This window comes from Pelobates fuscus, chromosome 2, assembly GCF_036172605.1.
Source record: "Pelobates fuscus isolate aPelFus1 chromosome 2, aPelFus1.pri, whole genome shotgun sequence".
Taxonomy (NCBI): domain Eukaryota; kingdom Metazoa; phylum Chordata; class Amphibia; order Anura; family Pelobatidae; genus Pelobates; species Pelobates fuscus.
Window position 1 is genome coordinate 152,460,790 of NC_086318.1, and position 21,790 is coordinate 152,482,579.

Consider the following 21,790-nt stretch of genomic DNA (forward strand, 5'->3'; position numbering starts at 1 on the left):
AACTCATTTAAGTATGTGGAGGTTTCTACATCTTGATAAGATATTCTCAATATCAAAAGCAATATGCATTCTATGTGTTGTAAAAAAATAAAAAAATAATGAGTGAATACATTCACGTGTCCACATATGCCTTCAACATTATTCTCAAAAGATACATTTTGAAGGACACTGCATATCCTACACTTCAAGGATTTTCAAATTAAAAGTTGGCTTTGCCAATATTTAAGAAGTTTGTTTTTTCCTTGTGCTCTGGATCGGTTTAATCCATCACACAATCACAATATCATCAACTTAGTACGATTAAATGATTATGGGTTATTGAGTTGAGCCCAGTAGGACGCCATTGTAGTGGATTTTAAACTTTACATTTCTGTCTGCACTATATAATGCGACACAAACCAGTTATTTTCTTCTTAAAGATGAAATATTAGAAACCTCATTTACCACTTTGATACTTTTGCCTCATACTGCATACTGTTTAAAGGAAGGGCACATCAGTTACTTGTAATTGTATATAAACGTTTGTTTTCTTCAATGAACGGTTTAAACTTTATTAAACCGTGAGCATTACATATTTGTGCAATTCACTTCAATATAATATAGGATTCATATATTTGTCCCAAATGACTTGATAAGTCTTTGCACCTGCACTCGTATTCAGAAAATGGCCCTAAATATTGTGTTCAGTCATGTATACCAAGTTTAACGGATATTTTAAGGAAAGAAAGAAAAAACAAAAATTAAAAAACATTTGGAATGTGTTGGGTTTGTACATTTTTTAATAATTATTTGGAGAATAGAAGCACAGAGAGATTAACATCATTAAACCAAATCACGAGAGCTTAAGAGCAGATACAGGCTACTGCAGTGATGTGGTTTCTCAAAAGTTCAGAACTGTGCGTGATATCCCCAAACTATGCTCAAGAATCAATGGAGAGGGCAATTTAGGAAGGGTATTAAGGATATATTCCTACACCCCTGTCCAGTTATTTGCTCTCTCTCTGGAAGTGTCTAAAGACCTAACTGAAGGTAGTGGCAGTTCATTTGATGCCACAAACAGCTACAAATGTATTTTTACAACTGTTTTCCTGCCCTCAAAGCAACCGCTGGAGATACAGATTCTGACAGATTACCCAACTCACTATATAGCCTTTGACACCTGAGAACAAAAAGCAAGTGCTTCCAAAGCCAGACCAGAGTTTTATAACTTCTCTACTTTCCAACTTCCTCCCTTTTTCATCAAAATATTTCAATTTTGCAAGTAAAATAATTGCATGGTACTATCTCTAAGGTTCCTGGAAAGGTTTTCTCTCCACCAATAAATTGATACAAGGACTATATCTGAATCTGGGAAAACAGAAATATATGAAGAAAATAAAAACTTGGGAGGAGGGAGGGGCTACATGGGGATAAAATGGCCTTAATCAGACCAATCTTATCAGTCCCTACAGCAATTTGTAAGTATCCAAACATGACTAAAAACTAGCCATTTGGCATTTCAACCAGAGTAATAAGCAGTCATTTTTATAATGCACTCACTGGCAGAGCAGTTTGCTGTGCACTGGTCTAACTCTCACAGCAAACCACTCCAACAGGGAGGAGGGTCCACAAACTGTTAGGCAAGGTGTCTTGATCTGCAAGGACAAGAATTCGCAAAACCAAGCTGGGTCACAGCACTGTTAGCATTAACTGGTTCACTCTCCCTCCTAGCGGATTGGATCTCTGAGGGTCTTGGACAGGAAGAGGCCTGATAAAATGGTGATTTAAGGTTAAGTCTGTAAACAAAATGGGAGATGATGTGTGCCTCCCAAAGCCTCCTCCCGGTTTTCAGCTCCATTAGTGGCGACTGGAAACCAGACCTTTAACTTTTGACATTTTCTTGGTAGGCTGTCGCTGCTCAGCAAGTGGAGGGCCCTCGCGCTCTGCCAGGTGTTGATCAGTATCCTGAGCAGATGAGGAGGCTGTTGCTTTCAGAGTCTTCTTTATATTTGTCACCTAACAAAAAAAAAGGACAGTCGGTCACACTGAATTTAGTATGCTAGAACAAGAAGAAAAAAGTTAATTATTACTTGTAAGTATATAAAGAAAATTATTCATTACCCATGTAGATCTCTTAAATATTTGGAAGAGGCTCTATCAGATTTTAGTAAAATGTCTTACTATAAAAATAAAAATAAAACACAGGCCCTATCCCTTCATATTCCACTATTAGAATTGGCAACATTAAAATTAAAATAAGATTTTGATTGGAAAGAAGATTACATTTATTTTATGGGTATTAACCGCTAGAAAAATCTTAACAATATGATAAATTTAAATATCAATAAAAAATTGCTTGAATTAAGATCAGAGATGCATATATAGGGTCAATTTGATATCTTATGGTTAGGTAGAATGGTGGCCCTTAAATGAATATATTGCCCCAAATTTTATATTTGATTCAGACAATTCCACTAACTATTCCAAATTCCCTTTTTCAAAAAATAATGATAATAAAAACAATAAAAAAAAATCAATTCAGATATCCTAAAATTTGGCAAAAAAAAAAAAAAAGTAGAGTCAGATTAGAGACAATGCAACGACAAACAATTTAGGGGAGAGTGGGTTGGGAGTTCCAGATTTTCTATAGCAATTAAATTCAATTTGACTAACAATATACCTAAATAGTTACAAATAGAAAATTCTATCATAATAGAACATTCTAATTTATCGTGGTTACCTAATTCCATGCGTCTAGAGAAATCTAAAGTATTCCCCACTTGAAATTGACTCTTTATGCATGGAACAATTTATTTTTCATAATCAGACCGAATAACGGATTTTCTAGATTACCACTTTCAGTCCTGAATAGATTATTTCCTGACCTCAATATTAATCTCCCTCTTTGTAAATCTTATAAGATAGTATGTTTGAATGACTTTTTTAAATTCACACTCATTATCCTTTTCTACATTACAAAAGAAATACAAATGAACCAATATGACACAATTTCTATTAAATTATTTGAACTTTTCGACATTCAATCATTTGACCAAAAATTTGATTCATTACAATTAACAAATTTAGAAAATATATATTTAAATAATCATGTCCAAAAAAAAATTACAAAAAATATCTATTTGCTATTACTATTTACCATCGTTATCGGATCGTAAATTGGAGTTCATGACAGATTAGTAAAATTTGATGCAACTACATATGGACATATCAGAATGGTACAAGATAAGAGATGCCATCAAGAGTATGAAAATCTAAAAGTTGTATATAGATGGATCTTCGTACCTACCAGACTTAAAAAAAAAATTTCCCCATCTACATCAGACTTTTGCTGAAGACAATGTGGGGAAATTGTTAATATGCATCATATTTGGTGGACTTGTATTAAGTTAAAACAATTCTGGGATTTTATCTTCTCGTTACTACAAATCATTGTCCTAACAATCACAAAATGATCACCAAAACTGGGCTTATTCAAATTGCTTACAAATGTCTTAAACCAGGCAGAAAAATGTGTTATATCTCATATTTTAATAGCTGCTAGATTCTTGATACACAGATACTGGAAAAAGGTTATATTACCATCTGAAAAAGTAGGTATAGATTTTATCAGAGAAAACAAAGATTATGAATTGGCTTTAAGACCTCCTATATTTTTTGCAAATGTGAGCTATATATGGGATACATGGGATTCAGAAATCAAAATTAAACAAATAATATAGAGAAGTGGATTTATTTTCTCGTTATGGATGGTTTAAGAAAAATAAATAAATTATATTTTATTTATTTTCTTCTTGATGTTTAACATATTTCTGTTAGATTATTTATTTTTTTTTAGAATAAGATATTAGACATGATAATCTCAATTATTAATATTTAGGTCAATTGTTATATATTCCCTCCCTTTCAATATTGCTCAATAGATGCTTTTCTTTTATCACATTAACATTTTATTTGTTATCAATTCTTTATAGATATATTGTATTCTACAAATTGTTTACGATAGTGTTATGTAATTATAAAAATTTCAATAAAAAAATAATTGAAAAGAGAATTATTCAGTTATAGTTTTTTCTAAACTTTGCAAAGTCACAATATGCAAACAGATGAGTAACTGCCATTATCCTCTATTCCTTCACCCCAGTAAATGCTATTTAACCCCTTAAGTACCAAACTTCTGGAATAAAAGGGAATCATGACATGTCACACATGTCATGTGTCCTTGAGGGGTTAAAGGGTTACTCCAGCAACTATGATGACTTCTGCTTTTTGAAGTGGTCATGGTGGTAGGAGTCTACTTGTGCAGTGCTTCTGCTTGAAACACTGCACATCCAGAGTTATATCCACTTGTGTTCTGGGGGCTAGTTGCAGCCCCAGCACACATGACATTGGCAGCACATAACACTACCGGGTTGCCAAGTGTCAATTCTGTGTACATTTTAATTCTATTGTCAATGCGCACAGCCCTGTGTGAAGCTCTCCCTCATCCATATCCCCAATATTTGTTTTTTTTAATTCCTCACCATGCCTCTTCCTCCTTTCCCTCCGCTGGCTCAGAGCATGTGCATGCACCCTGAGCTGGTAAATTGGTCCAATCAAAGGTTTCTCTATGAGAATTTTTGACTGGACCTCAACGTGGTGAGTAAACCTGATTTTAAAAATGCACTTTGAGCATTTTTGTGTATGTGTGTGCGGTTGTGGGGGAGTGGTAACGACTAATAGAATGCCAAAAGCATTAGGAAGAATTAGACTTCACTCTCTTGCATTTTATATGCCACCTTCTTCCCTACCATGGGTCTTTTACTCATTTGCATAATTTGCCAAGCTATTCCAAGACAGCTTTCTTTTAGACATGAAAAAAACAAAAAAAACTGTTGCCTTGTTAAGTACAAAACTCTATAATATGGAATGTATTGTGCGCAAGGGTGTCTTCCACCCTTGGGAATGCAGAAGTGCTTCACAAAGCAGGTTAAAAGGTCTGAACACTAGGTTGCCTTTGAGTAAATAAAACGTATATGTTCTCGCTCTCCTTTCTCAGATTGCCTATCCAAAGCTGCAGCAATAAAGCAAAGCGGTTTCTTTCCTCTCTGTGTGCGGCTGTTGCTCTTACACAGAGACTACGACCCCTCCTCCCTACTTTCTCTTGCAGGCATTGCTTTCCCTTAGGCTGAAATTAGCCAGGAAAAATGACCAGAGGAGGGTTTACCAGATAACAGACATGTAGACTACTGCCTTATTTCTGTGCGATTGGATAATTAAAATGTATATGTAATTTACATATAATATTTGTCAGTCTGATTGACTGCTCAGTCTCCCCCCCAGAATACCCTTGCCATGATACTATGACAATTTACAAATACAATATATTCAATTCTTTGCACTGAACATATTGTACAGATAAAGAATTAAAAAATGTTTTAACGATTCCCACTTAAAGCTGCATACAGCACTATTGGAACTCATTTAGAATGGCTTACTAGAAAATGGACATTTGCACGATAAGATAATGCAGATGAACTCACTCTTTTAGCGGAGAAGAAAATGTCTAGTCAGAGAAGCATTTAATAGATTTCCTTAACCCTTGGAGAAAAATCAAAGCAAAGTTGCTTCAGAATATTAGAATTCATGAATGTGTCAGTTTGTTATCACCATAACCAGTAAAGTTATGCAAAGTGTCGTTGGATGCAGTTGCTCAGTTTGCTGTCAACCCATTCGAGTGGTTTTAGAGGAGTATAATAAATAAATAACTAAAATAATTCTTTCAGGACATAGCACGGATGTTTCTCCAAATGCAGATAAACGATGCAAACATTAAAGTGAAAAAGGTTTTGGATACATTTAGAATGTGTTACAGTGGGCAGACAATGCCCTCTGCTGGCAAAAAAATAAAAATAAAAATCTCAATCATGACCTTCCTATGAGATTAATGTTCGGAATAAAAAAAATACATGACATTTTGAAGAGGTCACCAATCAACCACAATTTATGAATTGACAGTTTATTTAAAGCACCAAAACAACATTAGTGTAAAGGGACTGTGTAGGTGCTATAACCATTTTACTCTCACTGAATTGCTTAAAGGAGTCCTCTGACACGGTCCTTTCAGTTTGTGTTAAGCCATAACACTAAATAAGGATCACTGGCCACCCACTATGGCTAATGCAGAGATTAAACACTTCATTCTAGCCATACCAGCAATGGGCACTGTTATAGGCTGAACGTGGTCATCTGACACTAACTCACACACAGCAGCCCTTTCCTGCTCAGGCTAGTGGTTCCTCATTAGCACAAGCAGCACAGAGGGGATGTGCTGCCGTGGACTCTCATTTAACATTAAAACATTCAAAACAGTTTTACACTGAATGATGGAGCCAGGGGACTCCAGAAACCACACCCACTTAAATGAGATTAAGCAGTTACAAAGCAAACAGTGTGCCTTTTAATAAAGAGGTTTTAATGTATAAATCATACCCCTTAAAGGGACACTCCAGGCACCCAGACCACTTCTGCTCATTGGAGTGGTCTGAGTGCCAAATCCCACTACTCTTAACCCTGCAACTGTAATTATTGCAGTTTTTTTTATAAACTGCAATAATTACATTGCAGGGTTAACTCCACGTCTAGTGGCTGTCTACTAGACAGCCACTAGAGGGCACTTCCTGATTCATAGCAAAGATTTTCGAAACCACTGCCGAGGGACATTGGCGGGTTCTCAGGTAAGTGACCTGAAGGGGTTTTCACCACTTCAGCTACCTGGGATGGGAGGTGGGAGGGAGAGGGTACCTGCAGTGCCAGGAAAACTGATTGTTTTCCTGGCACTGGAGTTTTCCTTTAAGTCTCACTGCTGAATTCTCTGCCATTTCAGAGTTAAATTACTTTGTTTATACGGTTCCAGCCACACCTAGAAACAATGTGTCTCTGTCTTGATGAATGTTTTTCTCATCTAGTCTAAATAAAAATTATATTAGAGAAGATAGAGTGGGGGTTGGGAGGTGACGAGACCCACTGTTTTTTCCTGAACCTGTAAGTGTGGTACAAAAAAAAAAAAAAGAAAGATTGTTTCTTATGACAGATACAATTCAAGTATTTAATTATGATTTATTTTTGGAAAGAAAGATGTTGAGAGAAGCAAGTCATCACATGAGACCTTGGATTTAGGCAGACTCACCTCTGTCTCTATCTGCTGTTGGGTACGAATATGGTTCTCCTTGTATTGATTGGCTCTCAGAACCTGTTGCTCAATACCCATTAAAACAGCTTCACAGCCATCACACCTGAAACCGGAGGTAAAACGGAAGAGTTCATTTTACGATTTTCCCATTTCAATGCTCTATGCTCATTTAGAGGCCATTTAAATCTGCATATAAACAATTATAATATGCCCTGTAAAGGTTTACTTTTTAAATGTAGAATTTTCACTTTTGTCACCCAAGCATCAAGCAACAGCATCATGGGCACATGCCAGGTAAACATTGTATGCAAGCACCCTAACGTCATTTTTCCAATAGCTGAAAATTAACAGGTTATTATTGTGCATGAGCATATTTGACACAAAGATGTATGTATACAGTCTTCAATCTATACAAACATATTGGTTTTCTTCTTTCTCAAAGATGACCATCACAATGGATGCATATCATATCATTCATATTTGCCCACAAATGCTGTTTGGGTCATATTTGCAGATCACTGGTGAAAATACAAAGACGTTCAGCACTCTGACAACATATAGATCCATAATACATTATAGTGATCAGACCTTAGACCAAGTGCTTATAGTGTCTTTTGGTGACAACGAAATAACAGTACATGTTTATTTTTCAGAATATCAAGATCTAAGGCTATCTTCCTTGTTGGCATTCCCCAGCTAGGGTCTGATCAGAATAATATTGTATGTTTCTGGGAGCTGGAAACTAAAGTCACAGCCTCCCCTGTATCGTTTAAGGTTACATATATGTTTAAGACATGCATTTCTGCTTTTTCTTTTTTGTGCTTGAGACTTTCAGTCTTTATTTCCCTGTACCAGGTGTGATCCAAAAAACAATGAACAGAATATTATTTAAATGTGAAGACGGGAATTCCAGAAGCATTGTGGAAAAATTATTTCTTATAATGCCCAATTCAGACTTTGCCCAAGGCTCTACTTGAGATATGCAGAGGATGCACAACAGTAATTTTTGATTTGTAAAAACCTGTGTAAATGTAGCGTCGAAGGTGTGTGTAAAAGTAGCGGCGTAGGTGTGTCAAGGCTCAGTGTGGAGGAGAGAGTGCACAAAAGCAAGGTACACACATAATAATCATACATTCGCCAGCCAATTAGTACAATGTACATATTGAAAGAGAAGGTGCAGTCTTATTTGGCATAACAGTCTCATTGGACTGTGAATCAACATGCACTGAATATTACCATTCCTGGAGCGTTTTCACAATGCTGCTAATATCCTTCTTGGGAATGTCCCGTCCAATACAGAAATCTACTTCCAACACATGATTGCGCTGGTCCAATTTGCCCTGAATGATATCTGTGTATACAGCTTCTATGATCAGATCTTCCAGCTCTCGAAGATTCCTCATCTCCAAGTCTTTCAGCAGCACAGAGTAAGGAATGCACTGGAAAAAAATGGGAATTAGTAATAAATGCATTGGCAAGGAGGTAAAAAGAAATCTACCTATTTCTGGTAAAATATTATTTCACATTATCAGATGTTAAAGTACAATAGATTTTGCTCTTAATGGGATCAGTTTTATGATCTCAGAGAGCTCCTTAGCCCAGTCACAACCACTAGAATTAAAGGGACACTATAGTCACCAAAACAACTTTAGCTTATAGGAACACTATAGTGTCAGGAAAACAAACTTGTTTTCCTGACGCTATATGGTCCTTAGGTCCACCCCCTCCCACTGGGCTGAAGGGGTTAAAACCTCTACAGCCACTTACCTTTAACCAGCGCCGGGCTCCGTCGGCACTGGTGATCTCTCCTCCCCCTCCGACGTCAGCTCCCGAGTGGAGCCGAATGCGCATGTGCGGCCAGAGCCGGGCGCGCATTAAGAACGCCCATAGGAAAACATTTCTCAATGCTTTACTATGGACGTTCTGCGTGTTCAATGCGATTTTCACATTGAGCGTCGGGGAAGCGCCTTTAGCGGCTGTCAGGAAAACAGCCACTAGAGGCTGGATTAACTCTGCAATGTAAACATAGCAGTTTCTCTGAAGGGTTAAAACCTGGGGGACCTGGCACCCAGACCACTTCATTGAGCTGAAGTGGTCTGGTTGACTATAAGGGTCAATTAATTAAACAGTTTTGGTGTATAGAATATGCCTATGCAGTCTCAATGCTCAATTATCTGCCATTTAGGAGTTAAATCACTTTGTTTATTAACACTAGTCACACCTCCCTGCATGTTACTTGCACAGCCTTCCTAAACACTTCCTGTAAAGAGTCATCTAATGTTTATCCTTCCTTTTTGCAAGTTCTATTTAATTTAGATTTTCTTATCCCCGCTATATTAATAGCTTGCTAGACCCTGCAAGAGTCTACTGTATGCGATTAAAGTTCAATTTACAGAGCAAGAGATAAACATTTTAAGGTAAATTACATCTGATTGAAAGTGAAACCAGTTTTTTTCATGCAGGCTGTGTCAATCAGAGCCAAGGGAAGTGTGGCAATGGCTGCATAAACAGAAACAACGTGATTTAACTCCTAAATGGCAGTGAATTAGAAGTGAAACCTGAGGGGCATGATCTATACACTATACACAGTTGTTTAGGTGACTATAGTGTTCCTTTTAAGAGATAGTACAGTAATTCTTCTTAGAAGGGCAGCCCAGCAAATGTTTTCACAGTCCCCAAATAAAACAAATGCATTTCATGGTTTCAGATTTCTGGGGGGGAAGAAGTTAAGTCTTTCACTTTTTTCAGTTTTGTGTTGCCCAAGTACATCTAGCAGACTTCCCTCAAAGGTTTGAATTATGAGCCCATCGACTATAACCACTGCATATAAAGCATGTATAGGAATGTTCACATATTTGCACAAAATGTGCAAATCATAATAAACATAGATTTCTCTCTAAGGAGTCGCCTGGCGATAATAGAACCCATCAATCTCAATCTTTTTTTAGAAAGAGGCCTATCAAGGAGAGAGATAGTCCACCTACTGCGGAAAAGAGTATGAGAGGAATAAGAGCCGGGCAAATCTTGGAGAGGAAAAAAAAGGCAGTACATTAGAGTGCTGACCTATTGACTTTCAGGCGTTTTTTTCATGTAAACACTGCCTTCTTAGTGCTGCCGAAAAAGCAGCACTGCCGATCAGTGTCCCCACGCTCTGCATGGGGACACTAAAGTTTCCTCATAGAGATGCATTGATTTAATGCACCTCTATGAGGAGGTCCTGATTGGCCAAGGCCCCATGCCAATTTGAGCCAATCCAATCCAATGGTTTAAGCACAATAGGGTCAGGAATACATGTTTGTGTCTCCTTTAAAGGGGGCACTAACATTGCTTGTTTTTTTTACATTTTTTTATTATGCTAATTAGCTTTTAGCACAGACTAGATTATTGTAAAAAAAAAAAATTAGAGCAATACATGAGTATCTGTACAATTTAGTTTACTGTGCGAAATTGCTTCTATATCAATCTTTTTTTAACGAAAGATTTCAATAATTAAAATTTTTTACGATATATTTTATTTGAGTCACTCTCCTCACCCATTGTATGTTGGATATTTTAAAGAATTTCCAAGCAACACATCTTCTTATCTCAAGGAGAGACCCATCAACTACTGTATGCCTCATCAGTAAAACATCACCACAATTACCCTGGGAGTTCCCTCAGTGATATGATCACTGCAGAACTATGCCATGATCGTTTTAAGGTCATTATCATAAGGTAGAACTGGAGGGGGGCTTTTGCGAGAGGCTTCATGAATGAGGCAGTCCAGCAATAACTGATCTGAGACTGCAACCAGGCATCTGATCTCAGCACAAAACAATTAGATGTTTAAGCCCATGAAGCAGGGAAATATTAGATATCTGTAGTCAGAACACACTGGCATCAGCAGGTGACAGGATATTGTTGCATACCAGTCCAACAATACATTCACCAAGTAGCTCCTAGATTTTGTGATCCTTCAAGGAAGTAATGACAAAGTTTGCAAATGATTTAACCATCACTTTCGAGGTAATTTATCTATTCATTGTGAAATATTAGATCTATAATGTATCTATAGATATACAATATATAGATAGTGCTTCATTCAGTGTCTTTACTAGCAAAGCCTGACACTCAATGCAAATTGTCTGACTACTCTCTGAAAAGCCTGTGACCATATACAAATAGTCACAGAAAGATGATGTCAGCACATGTACACACACATCATTTCCCCATGAGTCAAAAATAGAAAAGCAACAGTTTTTCTTTACCAAGCATGGCGGCTCTAACTCACGGTATATCTTTTTAATTTTTTTTTTTTTTTTAACCTTTGTTCATATACTTTACTGTGAATAGACAATTTTTAAACAGTGGGAAATTGTGTTGTTGCCACAGAACTGGTCATTCAGACAAGTGAACTATTTTTTCCAAGATAGGAAAAGAAAAAAATAAAATAAACTCTACTACGTACTCCCAGTTGCGGCCATTGCTCTCCATGATCACCATATGGGAATTTAACAAAAGCCCCTCTTGCACACAAAATGTTAGTCATTTATCCCTATGTGTGGATCCTTACAGACTCACCCTCAATTCTCCGGCTCAGTTATATAACCTCATTTACTAGACCAGTGAAAACCATAAAATGGAAAAGAACTTGCCTGACAGAAAAGATGGAAAAAGTGAAAGTTGCCATAAATACAAAACACTTAACAGCTCAACAAAGGAAAACACATTCATACACTGTTTCACCCAGTCCTCATGTAATGACCCATCTGTGCCAGTCACATTTAGGACTAACAAGCTTATTTTCCAATATTTGAAAATTTCCAAAGTTGAAATGTGTACACTATCCACACACAAAAAAAATAAAATCTTTATTCCTTTCAAGAATAATATGTCACATACAAATACCTTAATTGAAACCTTAATTTATTATTCCATTAATATAATCAAAATCCCATAAGTACAAATAAAAATTAAATTAATTCAACTATGCTTCATACCACACCATTTACTTTGAAGATCCCACCTGGTTCTGATGAGAATATATTTATACGCATAAATAAGTTATGGAAAATTCAAAATGCCACTAATATCGTGAAAGGTTAAGATAATAAAACAAACTAAATGCTTTTACAGAGGAGCAGTCACTTCTAAGTATTGTAGTATCATCCTTATTGCCTTATATTTAAAGGAACACTATAGCCACCAGGACCACTACAGCTTTAAGTACAGTGTCTCCACGTTCTGCATGGTGATGCCGAATGCTCCCCATGGAGACACACTGATTCAATGCAACGCTATGAGGAGATGCTGACTGGGGCAGCACACGATTTTGTTGCGCATGCACAAAAGCCTCCTAAAGCTTTCCTATGGAAAAGTATTGTATTGGAGGCAGTATTGTATTGTAGTAAGACGAGTGCTGGTTTGTATTCCTAACACTATAGTGTTCCTTTAAAAATTAGTTTACAAAGTCTGAAATATAAAATTAAACAGAAATCCACATTGTCTTGGAAATGATTGCTTTATAAGCTTTGCTCTATGCACTTTTAAATAAGCAAAGATACAACAAAATTGGAAGAGAGAAACAGAAATAATGTTTCGTTTTTTTTCCAGGGCCAATGAAATATGTGCCATGGCCGTGCGGATTGTGACATCAATTGCTAAATCTTTATTTTAAAGAATTTATAGGAGACTTAATATTCTATTCAATGGTATGATCTCCTTTTAACCCCTTAAGCACCAAACTTCGGGAATAAAAGGGAATCATGACATGTCACACATGTCATGTGTCCTTAAGGGGTTAAAGGGACACTACACCCTGTTCCAAATTATTATGCAAATTCCATTTAAGTGTCACAAAGATTAAATATTTTGTTTTTCAGTTTAACTCATGGATGGCATTATGTCTCAGGGCTCTTTGATCACGGAAAATAATCTCGGCCACCTGTGTTAATTAGATTGCCTGGTGAGCCCAATTTAAGGAAAAACTACTAATTACCACATTATTAAACAGAGCACCATTTTCATGTAATATGGGGAAGAAAAAGGATCTCTCTGCTGCCGAAAAGAGTGAAATAGTTCAATGCCTTGGACGAGGTATGAAAACATTAGATATTTCACGAAAACTTAAACGTGATCATCGCACTATTAAGAGATTTGTGGCTGATTCAGAGCACAGACTGGTTTGTGCAGATAAAAGCACATTGAAGAAGATTTCTGCCAGATCCATGCATCGGATCAAGAGAGCAGCTGCTAAAATACCATTACATAGAAGCAAACCGATATTTGAAGCTGCTGGTGCCTCTGGAGTCCCACGGACATCAAGGTGTAGAGTCCTCTAGAGTCTTGCAACTGTGCATAAACCTTCTATTCGGCCACCACTAACTAATGCTCACAAGCAGAAACTGTTGCATTGGGCAGAAAAATACATGAAGACTAATTTTCAAACAGTCCTGTTCACTGATGAGTGCCGTGCAACCCTGGGTGGTCCAGATGGATGGAGTAGTGGATGGTTGGCAGACGGCCACCCTGTTCCAACAAGGCTGCGATGTCAGCAAGGTGGTGGTGGAGTCATGTTTTGGGCCGGAATCATGGGAAGAGAGCTGGACGGCCCCTTTAGGGTCCCCGAAGGTGTAAAGATGACCTCTGCAAAGTATGTGGAGTTTCTGACTGACTACTTTCTTCCCTGGTACAGAAGGAAGAACTATGCTTTCCGTAATAAAATCATCTTCATGCATGGCAATGCACCATCTCATGCTGCAAAGAATACCTCTGCATCAATGGCTGCTATGGGGATAAAAGGAGAGAAAGTCATGGTGTGGCCTCCATCCTCCCCTGACCTCAATCATATTGAGAACCTTTGGAGCATCCTCAAGCAAAATATCTATGAGGGTGGGGGTCAGTTTACATCCAAACAGCAGCTCTGGGAGGCTATTCTGACAAATTGTAAACAAATTCTAGCAGAAACTGTCCAAAAACTCACAAGTTCAATGGATGCAAGACTTGTAAAGCTGCTATCAAATAAGGGGTCCTATGATAAAATGTAACGTGACCTGTTAAAATGTTTAAACAGTTAAAATGTTGTTATAAGTTTGATTGAAATAGCTTTTGATTTCAGTAAATATGCTGCAAACACATCAAATGACAATTTTCAGTTCTTTACAACCTATAAAGTGTTTTGAAACTTACTGTGCGTAATAATTTGAAACAGTGCATTGTACATTTTTAATGTTTAAACATATAATGTGACGGCAGATAAGAACCATTCAGTCCATCTAGTCTGCCCAATTTTCTAAATACCTTATCTTATAGTTAGGATAGCCTTATGCCTATCCCGCGCATGCTTAAACTCCTTTACTGTGTTAACCTCTACCACTTCAGCTGGAAGGCTATTCCATGCATCCACTACCCTCTCAGTAAAGTAATACTTCCTGATATTATTTTTCAACCTTTGTCCCTCTAATTTAAGACTATGTCCTCTTGTTGTGGTAGTTTTTCTTCTTTTAAATATAGTCTCTTCCTTTACTGTGTTGATTCCCTTTATGTATTTAAATGTTTCTATCATATCCCCTCTGTCTCGTCTTTCCTCCAAGCTATACATTTTTTTTTTTGTTTTAAAAAAAAATATTTTGGGAAAAGTCCAGCACCGAGGAGTTAATTCTTAATCCTATAGAATGTAAGCTCGCTTGAGCAGGGTCCTCTTGAACCTATCGTTTCTATAAGTTTTCTTGTAATTGTCCTAGTTATAGTTAAATCCCCCCTCGGATAATATTGTAAAGTGCTACGGAATCTGTTGGCGATATATAAATGGCAATAAAAATAAAATAATAATAATAATAATAATAATATTAGTCCTGATTCAGCCTCTCAGTCAAAATTATTATTTTAGGAGTTGCGGCAAGCCTTTTTTGAGTGAGGGATCCCACCTCACCAAATTTATGTTTTTGTCAATAGCTTGACAGACCCTACAGAAGCCTCCCTTTGTGTAATTAAAGTTCAATTCACAAAACACGCGATAAAAGCTTCTAAAGTGAACACCTGATTAAAATGAAACCATATTTTTGTTTCATGCAGACAGTCAGTCACAGCCAGGTGAGGTGTGGCTAGGGCTACATTAGCAGAAAGTGATTTAATGCCTAAATGGCAGAGTATTGAGCCAGCGGGGTAGACCTAATGCGCATGCGCAGCAATGGCCGCGAGCATTAGACCTCCCTATAGGAAAGCGTTATTAAATGCAGAGCATGAGGACGTCCAGCTTCGTTTAGACGACCAAAAGTTGTCTAAGAAGCCGGAAGTCCTTCTAGCTGCTGTCTGGTAGACAGCCACTAGGAGGACGACCTAACCCTGCAAGGTAATTATTGCATTTTATAAAAACTGCAATAATTACACTTCCAGGGTTAAAGGTGATGGGAGTAGGCACCCAGACCACTTTAATGGGCTGAAATGGTCTGGGTGCCTACAGTGTCGCTTTAAGCTAAAGTTGTTTTGGTGACTATAGTGTCCCTTTAATATGCATAGCTTAGATAACATGACAAAATAAACGTATCATGGGGCGGAGCCTAGCGCTTGAGCGGAATGGCTGCAACTTCTTGAAGCTCCTGATACTGAGTTAACAATCAGATCTAATCGGTGCCATTTAAGAGCAAAATCATCTACTCCGATACCAATTAGGGGCGAGCGATAGGCAGATACCGTTCTTGTTACCGCATTCGAATAGGAAACTCTGCAGGCGATCTGGGGCCTACCTCGAGTTCCACACCGCATGGGCTGCGCTGGAAATCCCAGAACTGCCGGAGCCAACACAATACTGACCTCACGGCATCTCACCGACACATCGACACCAGGGGAGAAGATTACAAAAACCACAACCAGGCGCAAGTAAAGACTTCCAAGAAATAAGCGCCATGTTACAGCACTCCACCACCACAAAGACTGCAACCCCAACAGACCGCACTGGGAGCATGAACGGTTCAGAGTCATCAGCGGAGGAAATGACAGGGGCATCCCTAAGCAAGCCTTTACAGCGGGTGCTGTCGGGAAGGCAAAACCAGACTCTGGCCACCAAGCAAGATATTGCGGATCTATTACATGAAATGAGACCGCTCCACGTGGCAGATCTGGAATTGCTCAGGACTGAAATAACTGCAGTAACGGCACGTACACAGGCCTCTGAGGAAGACATCCTAGACCTGAAGCAGGAGGTGCAGGGCTTAAGGTAGGCTTTCCACACTTCCTTAACAACCAGGGCTGACCTGGCAGAAGACCGCCACAGACGCACAAACATGACACCACAGAACAGCCTCACTACCTTCCCTTATGCCACACGCACAAGCAAAGAAGCTACCCTTAACGGTTTCGTTCGAAACCCAAAACCGAGGCAAGCACCGCCTACACCCTCACAAGTTTTAATCCGATGGTGCTCTGTCACTACAAATCGAATCATGGCTGCGGTACGCAGACGAACCCTGCTTAAATTCGAAACCACCCAACTCACCTTCTTCCAAGACCTGACCCGCAACACACTGGTATCGCGACAATCACTGACACAGGTGACCAGCCAAATGAGAGCTGCTGGCATTGAATACAGATGGACATTACCAAGAAACCTGACGGTGACCAACGAGGGCATCACAATTTTTTTTTTTTTACCGTATATACTCGAGTATAAGCCGACCCGAATATAAGCCGAGGCCCCTAATTTTATCCCAAAAAACTGGGAAAACTTATTGACTCGAGTATAAGACTAGGGTGGGAAATGCAGCAGCTACTGGTAAATTTCTAAATAAAATTAGATCCTAAAAAAAATATATTAATTGAATATTTATTTACAGTGTGTGTATAATGAATGCAGTGTGTGCGTATGTGTGTGTGTATGAGTGCAGCGTGTGTGTATGAGTGCAGTGTGTGTGTGTGTGTGCATGAATGCAGTGTGTGAATGCAGTGTGTGCAGGGCCGGTGCAAGGATATTTGCCGCCCCCTCCCCCCCCATATGTCCTGACTTCCCCTCCTCCTCCCTCAGTGGTCCTTACCTCCCCACCCCCGTGTTCCTTCACTCCCCCCCCCCCCCAGTGGTCCTGACTCACCCCTCCCCTAGTGGTCCTTACCCTCCCCTCCCCTAGTGGTCCTTACCCTCCCCTCCCCTAGTGGTCCTTACCCTCCCCTCCCCTAGTGGTCCTTACCCTCCCCTCCCCTAGTGGTCCTTACCCTCCCCTCCCCTAGTGGTCCTTACCCTCCCCTCCCCTAGTGGTCCTTACCCTCCCCTCCCCTCCCATAGTGGTCCTTATCCCACCCCCTCCCTCTCATAGTGGTCCTTATCCCCCTTCTCCCTCCCATAGTGTTCCTTATCCCCCCCCATCCCTCCCATAGTGGTCCATATACCCCCCCCTCCCTCCCATAGTGGTCCTTATACCCCCCCTCCCTCCCATAGTGGTCTTTATCCCACCCCCTCCCATAGTGGTCCTTATACCCCCCCTCCCTCCCATAGTGGTCCTTATACCCCCCCTCCCTCCCATAGTGGTCCTTATACCCCCCCTCCCTCCCATAGTGGTCCTTATACCCCCCCTCCCTCCCATAGTGGTCCTTATCCCACCACCTCCCATAGGGGTCCTTATACCCCCCCTCCCTCCCATAGTGGTCCTTATACCCCCCCTCCCTCCCATAGTGGTCTTTATCCCACCCCCTCCCATAGTGGTCCTTATACCCCCCCCCCCTCCCATAGTGGTCCTTATACCCCCCCCCCCTCCCATAGTGGTCCTTATACCCCTTTTTTTGTTATTATAAATTTTTTTAATTTTTATTATTATTATTTTTTTATTATTTCTTATTTTATTTATATATTTTTTTTTTCGTCCCCCCTCCCTGCTTGATATATGGCAGGGAGGGGGGCTCTCCTTCCCTGGTGGTCCAGTGGCAGTTCAGTGGGGGGGAGAGGGGGGCTGGCAGAGCTGTTACTTACCTTCCTGCAGCTCCTGTCAGCTCTCTCCTCCTCTGCGCCGTCCGTTCTGCTCTTCTGTCAGCTCCCAGTGTAAATCTCGCGAGAGCCGCGGCTCTCGCGAGATTTACACTGGGAGCTGACCGAGGTGCTGACCGGACGGCGCGGAGGAGGAGAGAGCTGACAGGAGCTGCAGGAAAGGTAAGTTACAGCTCTGCCAGCCCCCCTCTCCCCCCAGTCTGTATTATGGCAATGCAAATTGCCATAATACAGACCTTGACACGAGTATAAGCCGAGTTGGGGTTTTTCACCCCAAAAAATGGGCTGAAAAACTCTGCTTATACTCGAGTATATACGGTATATATATATCCGAAGCTGACACTATCCTGCAGGCATTCGGGATCCCTATCAGAGCGTAGACTCCCGTGAACCCTACTACCCCACACATATGGGACCCTGAAAGAACAAAACCCTTCATTCCCAGAGGAGACAAGAGGCTAGGACCCCCGACCTGAACTGATCCAGATATACCTGCATTATGCTTCACTACATTGTTATGTTCCTTTGTTACCCTTTTCTTTATCTTTTTTTTTAATTCTTTATTTTTGTGGTGCAAATATATAACACAAGCTTTTGCCATGCCTCAACAGCAGATACAAGATAGGTAAAGTACACATATGAACACTTTTAAGGCATAGAGGGTCACTGCACACATTTTTGAAATTACCGTATATACTCGAGTATAAGCCGAGTTTTTCAGCCCATTTTTTGGGCTGAAAAACCCCAACTCGGCTTATACTCGAGTCAAGGTCTGTATTATGGCAATTTGCATTGCCATAATACAGACTGGGGGGAGAGGGGGGCTGTCAGAGCTGTAACTTACCTTCACAGCAGCTCCTGTCAGCTCTCTCCTCCTCTGCGCCATCCGGTCAGCACCTCGGTCAGCTCCCAGTGTAAATCTCGCGAGAGCCGCGGTTCTCGCGAGACTTACAGTGTAAGCTGACAGAAGAGCAGAACGGACGGCGCAGAGGAGGAGAGAGCTGACAGGAGCTGCAGGACAGGTAAGTACAGCTCTGCCAGCACCCCTCTCCCCCCCACTGAACTGCCACTGGACCACCAGGGGAGGAGAGCCCCCCTCCCTGCCATATATCAAGCAGGGAGGGGGGACGAAAAAAAAAAATATATAAATAAAATAAGAAATAATAATATAAAAATAATAAGAATAAAAAAAAATTAATAATAACAAAAAAAGGGGTATAAGGACCACTATGGGAGGGGGGGGGGGGGGGAGGGGGTATAAGGACCACTATGGGAGGTTGGGGGTGGGTTAAGGACCACTATGGGAGGGAGGGGGGTATAAGGACCGCTATGGGAGGGAGGGGGGGTATAAGGACCACTATGGGAGGGAGGGGGGTATAAGGACCGCTATGGGAGGGAGGGGGGGTATAAGGACCACTATGGGAGGGAGGGGGGGATAAGGACCACTATGGGAGGGAGGGGGGGGATAAGGACCACTATGGGAGGGAGGGGGGGGATAAGGACCACTATTGGAGGGAGGGGGGTATAAGGACCACTATGGGAGGGAGGGGGGGTATAAGGACCACTATGGGAGGGAGGGGGTGGGATAAGGACCACTATGGGAGGGAGGGGGGGTATAAGGACCACTATGGGAGGGAGGGGGGGTATAAGGACCACTATGGGAGGGAGGGGGGGTATATGGACCACTATGGGAGGGATGGGGGGGGATAAGGACCACTATGGGAGGGAGAAGGGGGATAAGGACCACTATGAGAGGGAGGGGGTGGGAGAAGTAAGGACCACTATGGGAGGGGAGGGGGAAGTAAGGACCACTATGGGAGGGGAGGGGGAAGTAAGGACCACTAGGGGAGGGGTGAGTCAGGACCACTGGGGGGGGGGGGGTGAAGGAACACGGGGGTGGGGAGGTAAGGACCACTGAGGGAGGAGGAGGGGAAGTCAGGACATATGGGGGGGGGGAGGGGGCGGCAAAAAATTTTTTGCCTACGGCGGCAAATATCCTTGCACCGGCCCTGCACACACTGCATTCACACACTGCATTCATACACACACACACTGCATTCATGCACACACACACTGCATTCATGCACACACACGCTGCACTCATACACACACGCTGCACTCATACACACACGCTGCACTCATACACACACGCTGCACTCATACACACACGCTGCACTCATACACACACGCTGCACTCATACACACACGCTGCACTCATACACACACACATACGCACACACTGCATTCATTATACACACACTGTAAATAAATATTCAATTAATATATTTTTTTTAGGATCTAATTTTATTTAGAAATTTACCAGTAGCTGCTGCATTTCCCACCCTAGTCTTATACTCGAGTCAATAAGTTTTCCCAGTTTTTTGGGATAAAATTAGGGGCCTCGGCTTATATTCGGGTCGGCTTATACTCTAGTATATACGGTAGGTAGCTAGGTCATAGGGGAATCAGACACGTCTATAGCGTATATAACATAACATATCATGTGATCTATATAAGCTACGTATACATGAGTGAGTGTGAGACAAGCCGGTGAAGCATGAGTGTCAGCAGAGTTAGTTATTAAACGAGTAAAGCATTAGGCAAACATATGAGTCAATGTTAAAGTAATTGGGAACAGGCTATCTGATCATATGCCTAGTGAGTGCTGTATAAGCTTATAAAAACATAAAAGTACAGTATTAGATAATATAAGATAATCAGGCTGGATCTTGGTGAGTAGCTTTGAAGAAGATAAAATAAAATAAAATGAAATAAAATGTCACGAAATGAAATGAGATGAAATGCCACCAGGCAGATCGCGGTACACTGGGTCGTCATCTGCGGTAATCAGGGTGGAAAAGACCTCTATGTAAAGCCGGTTGGGCTGTACCTTTACTAGCGTTTATGTCCGTGTGGCGGTGCATGCCGCCAGAGTGTCTCTTGGTGAGGCTGTCTGCGGTGAGTGCCTTTCATGTCTTCCGTCGTGAGGAGTTAGGGCAGTCGTCGTTGCTTGTGTCGTGCGTGGTGTTGATAGGCAACCTTTTCACAGGCATGGTCGTGTTACCCGATCAGAGGGTAAGTACGGGTGTTGTGCTGTCCAGTTCACAATGTCCAGGTATGAGTAGCGGTGTGAATGAGCTGTTACAAGGTGGTATCTTTTCCGGGCCTTCCCCCTGCTACGGTCTCGTTAATAGGAGGCCGGGGTAAGGTGTTCTCGCTTGGGGCATGTGCTGAGTTTGCAGTACGAGTAGGCAGTAGAGTTGTAGGCTGCCATCTTCTCATCCCCACCTCAGTTGCATGCTGAGGGTGTTCACAGATTCAGCTGTGTGGTGTGTGGGGTCATTGGCACGGCCTGCACAGCCCACCTCCAGCGGCCTGTGGGGAAGTCTTATCTCGTTCGGCCATGTTGTTGAGGCCGCGTGATAGTCGTTGGCAGTCAGCGCAGAGTGACCCAGGTGCGCCTTAGAGGAGTTTGCCTGCCTGGTGAGGACCGGGATAACCCCCACCGGTCCAGGGGGGGGGGTGAACGGGTCCGGGAGGGCCCCAGCAGCGTTGTGATTCATTTCAGCCGGGATGGAAAGCGAGGCAGCGGCCGTCTGCTCCACTCCCCTCCCGGGTAGGCCTCAGTCCCCAAGCCCCAAAGCATCTCACCGGGACCCAGTACCACCCGATAT

The 21,790-nt window shown here is 41.2% G+C and overlaps 1 protein-coding gene across 3 annotated transcripts in view; it reads right to left on the bottom strand.

Moving 5' to 3' along the window:
* Nucleotides 1-761: 761 nt before the first annotated feature.
* The window catches only part of COPS7B (COP9 signalosome subunit 7B), a 37,971-nt gene continuing 16,942 nt past the window's right edge, over nt 762-21,790 (bottom strand). For all 3 annotated transcript variants that reach the window (XM_063441098.1, XM_063441097.1, XM_063441099.1), the window contains exons 5-7: nt 8,405-8,607; nt 7,166-7,271; nt 762-1,995 (exon numbers count right to left, since the gene is read on the bottom strand). In XM_063441098.1, coding sequence (XP_063297168.1) covers nt 1,837-1,995; nt 7,166-7,271; nt 8,405-8,607 — 468 coding nt within the window. In that variant the 3' untranslated portion in view covers nt 762-1,836. The remainder of the gene's footprint in view (nt 1,996-7,165; nt 7,272-8,404; nt 8,608-21,790) is intronic.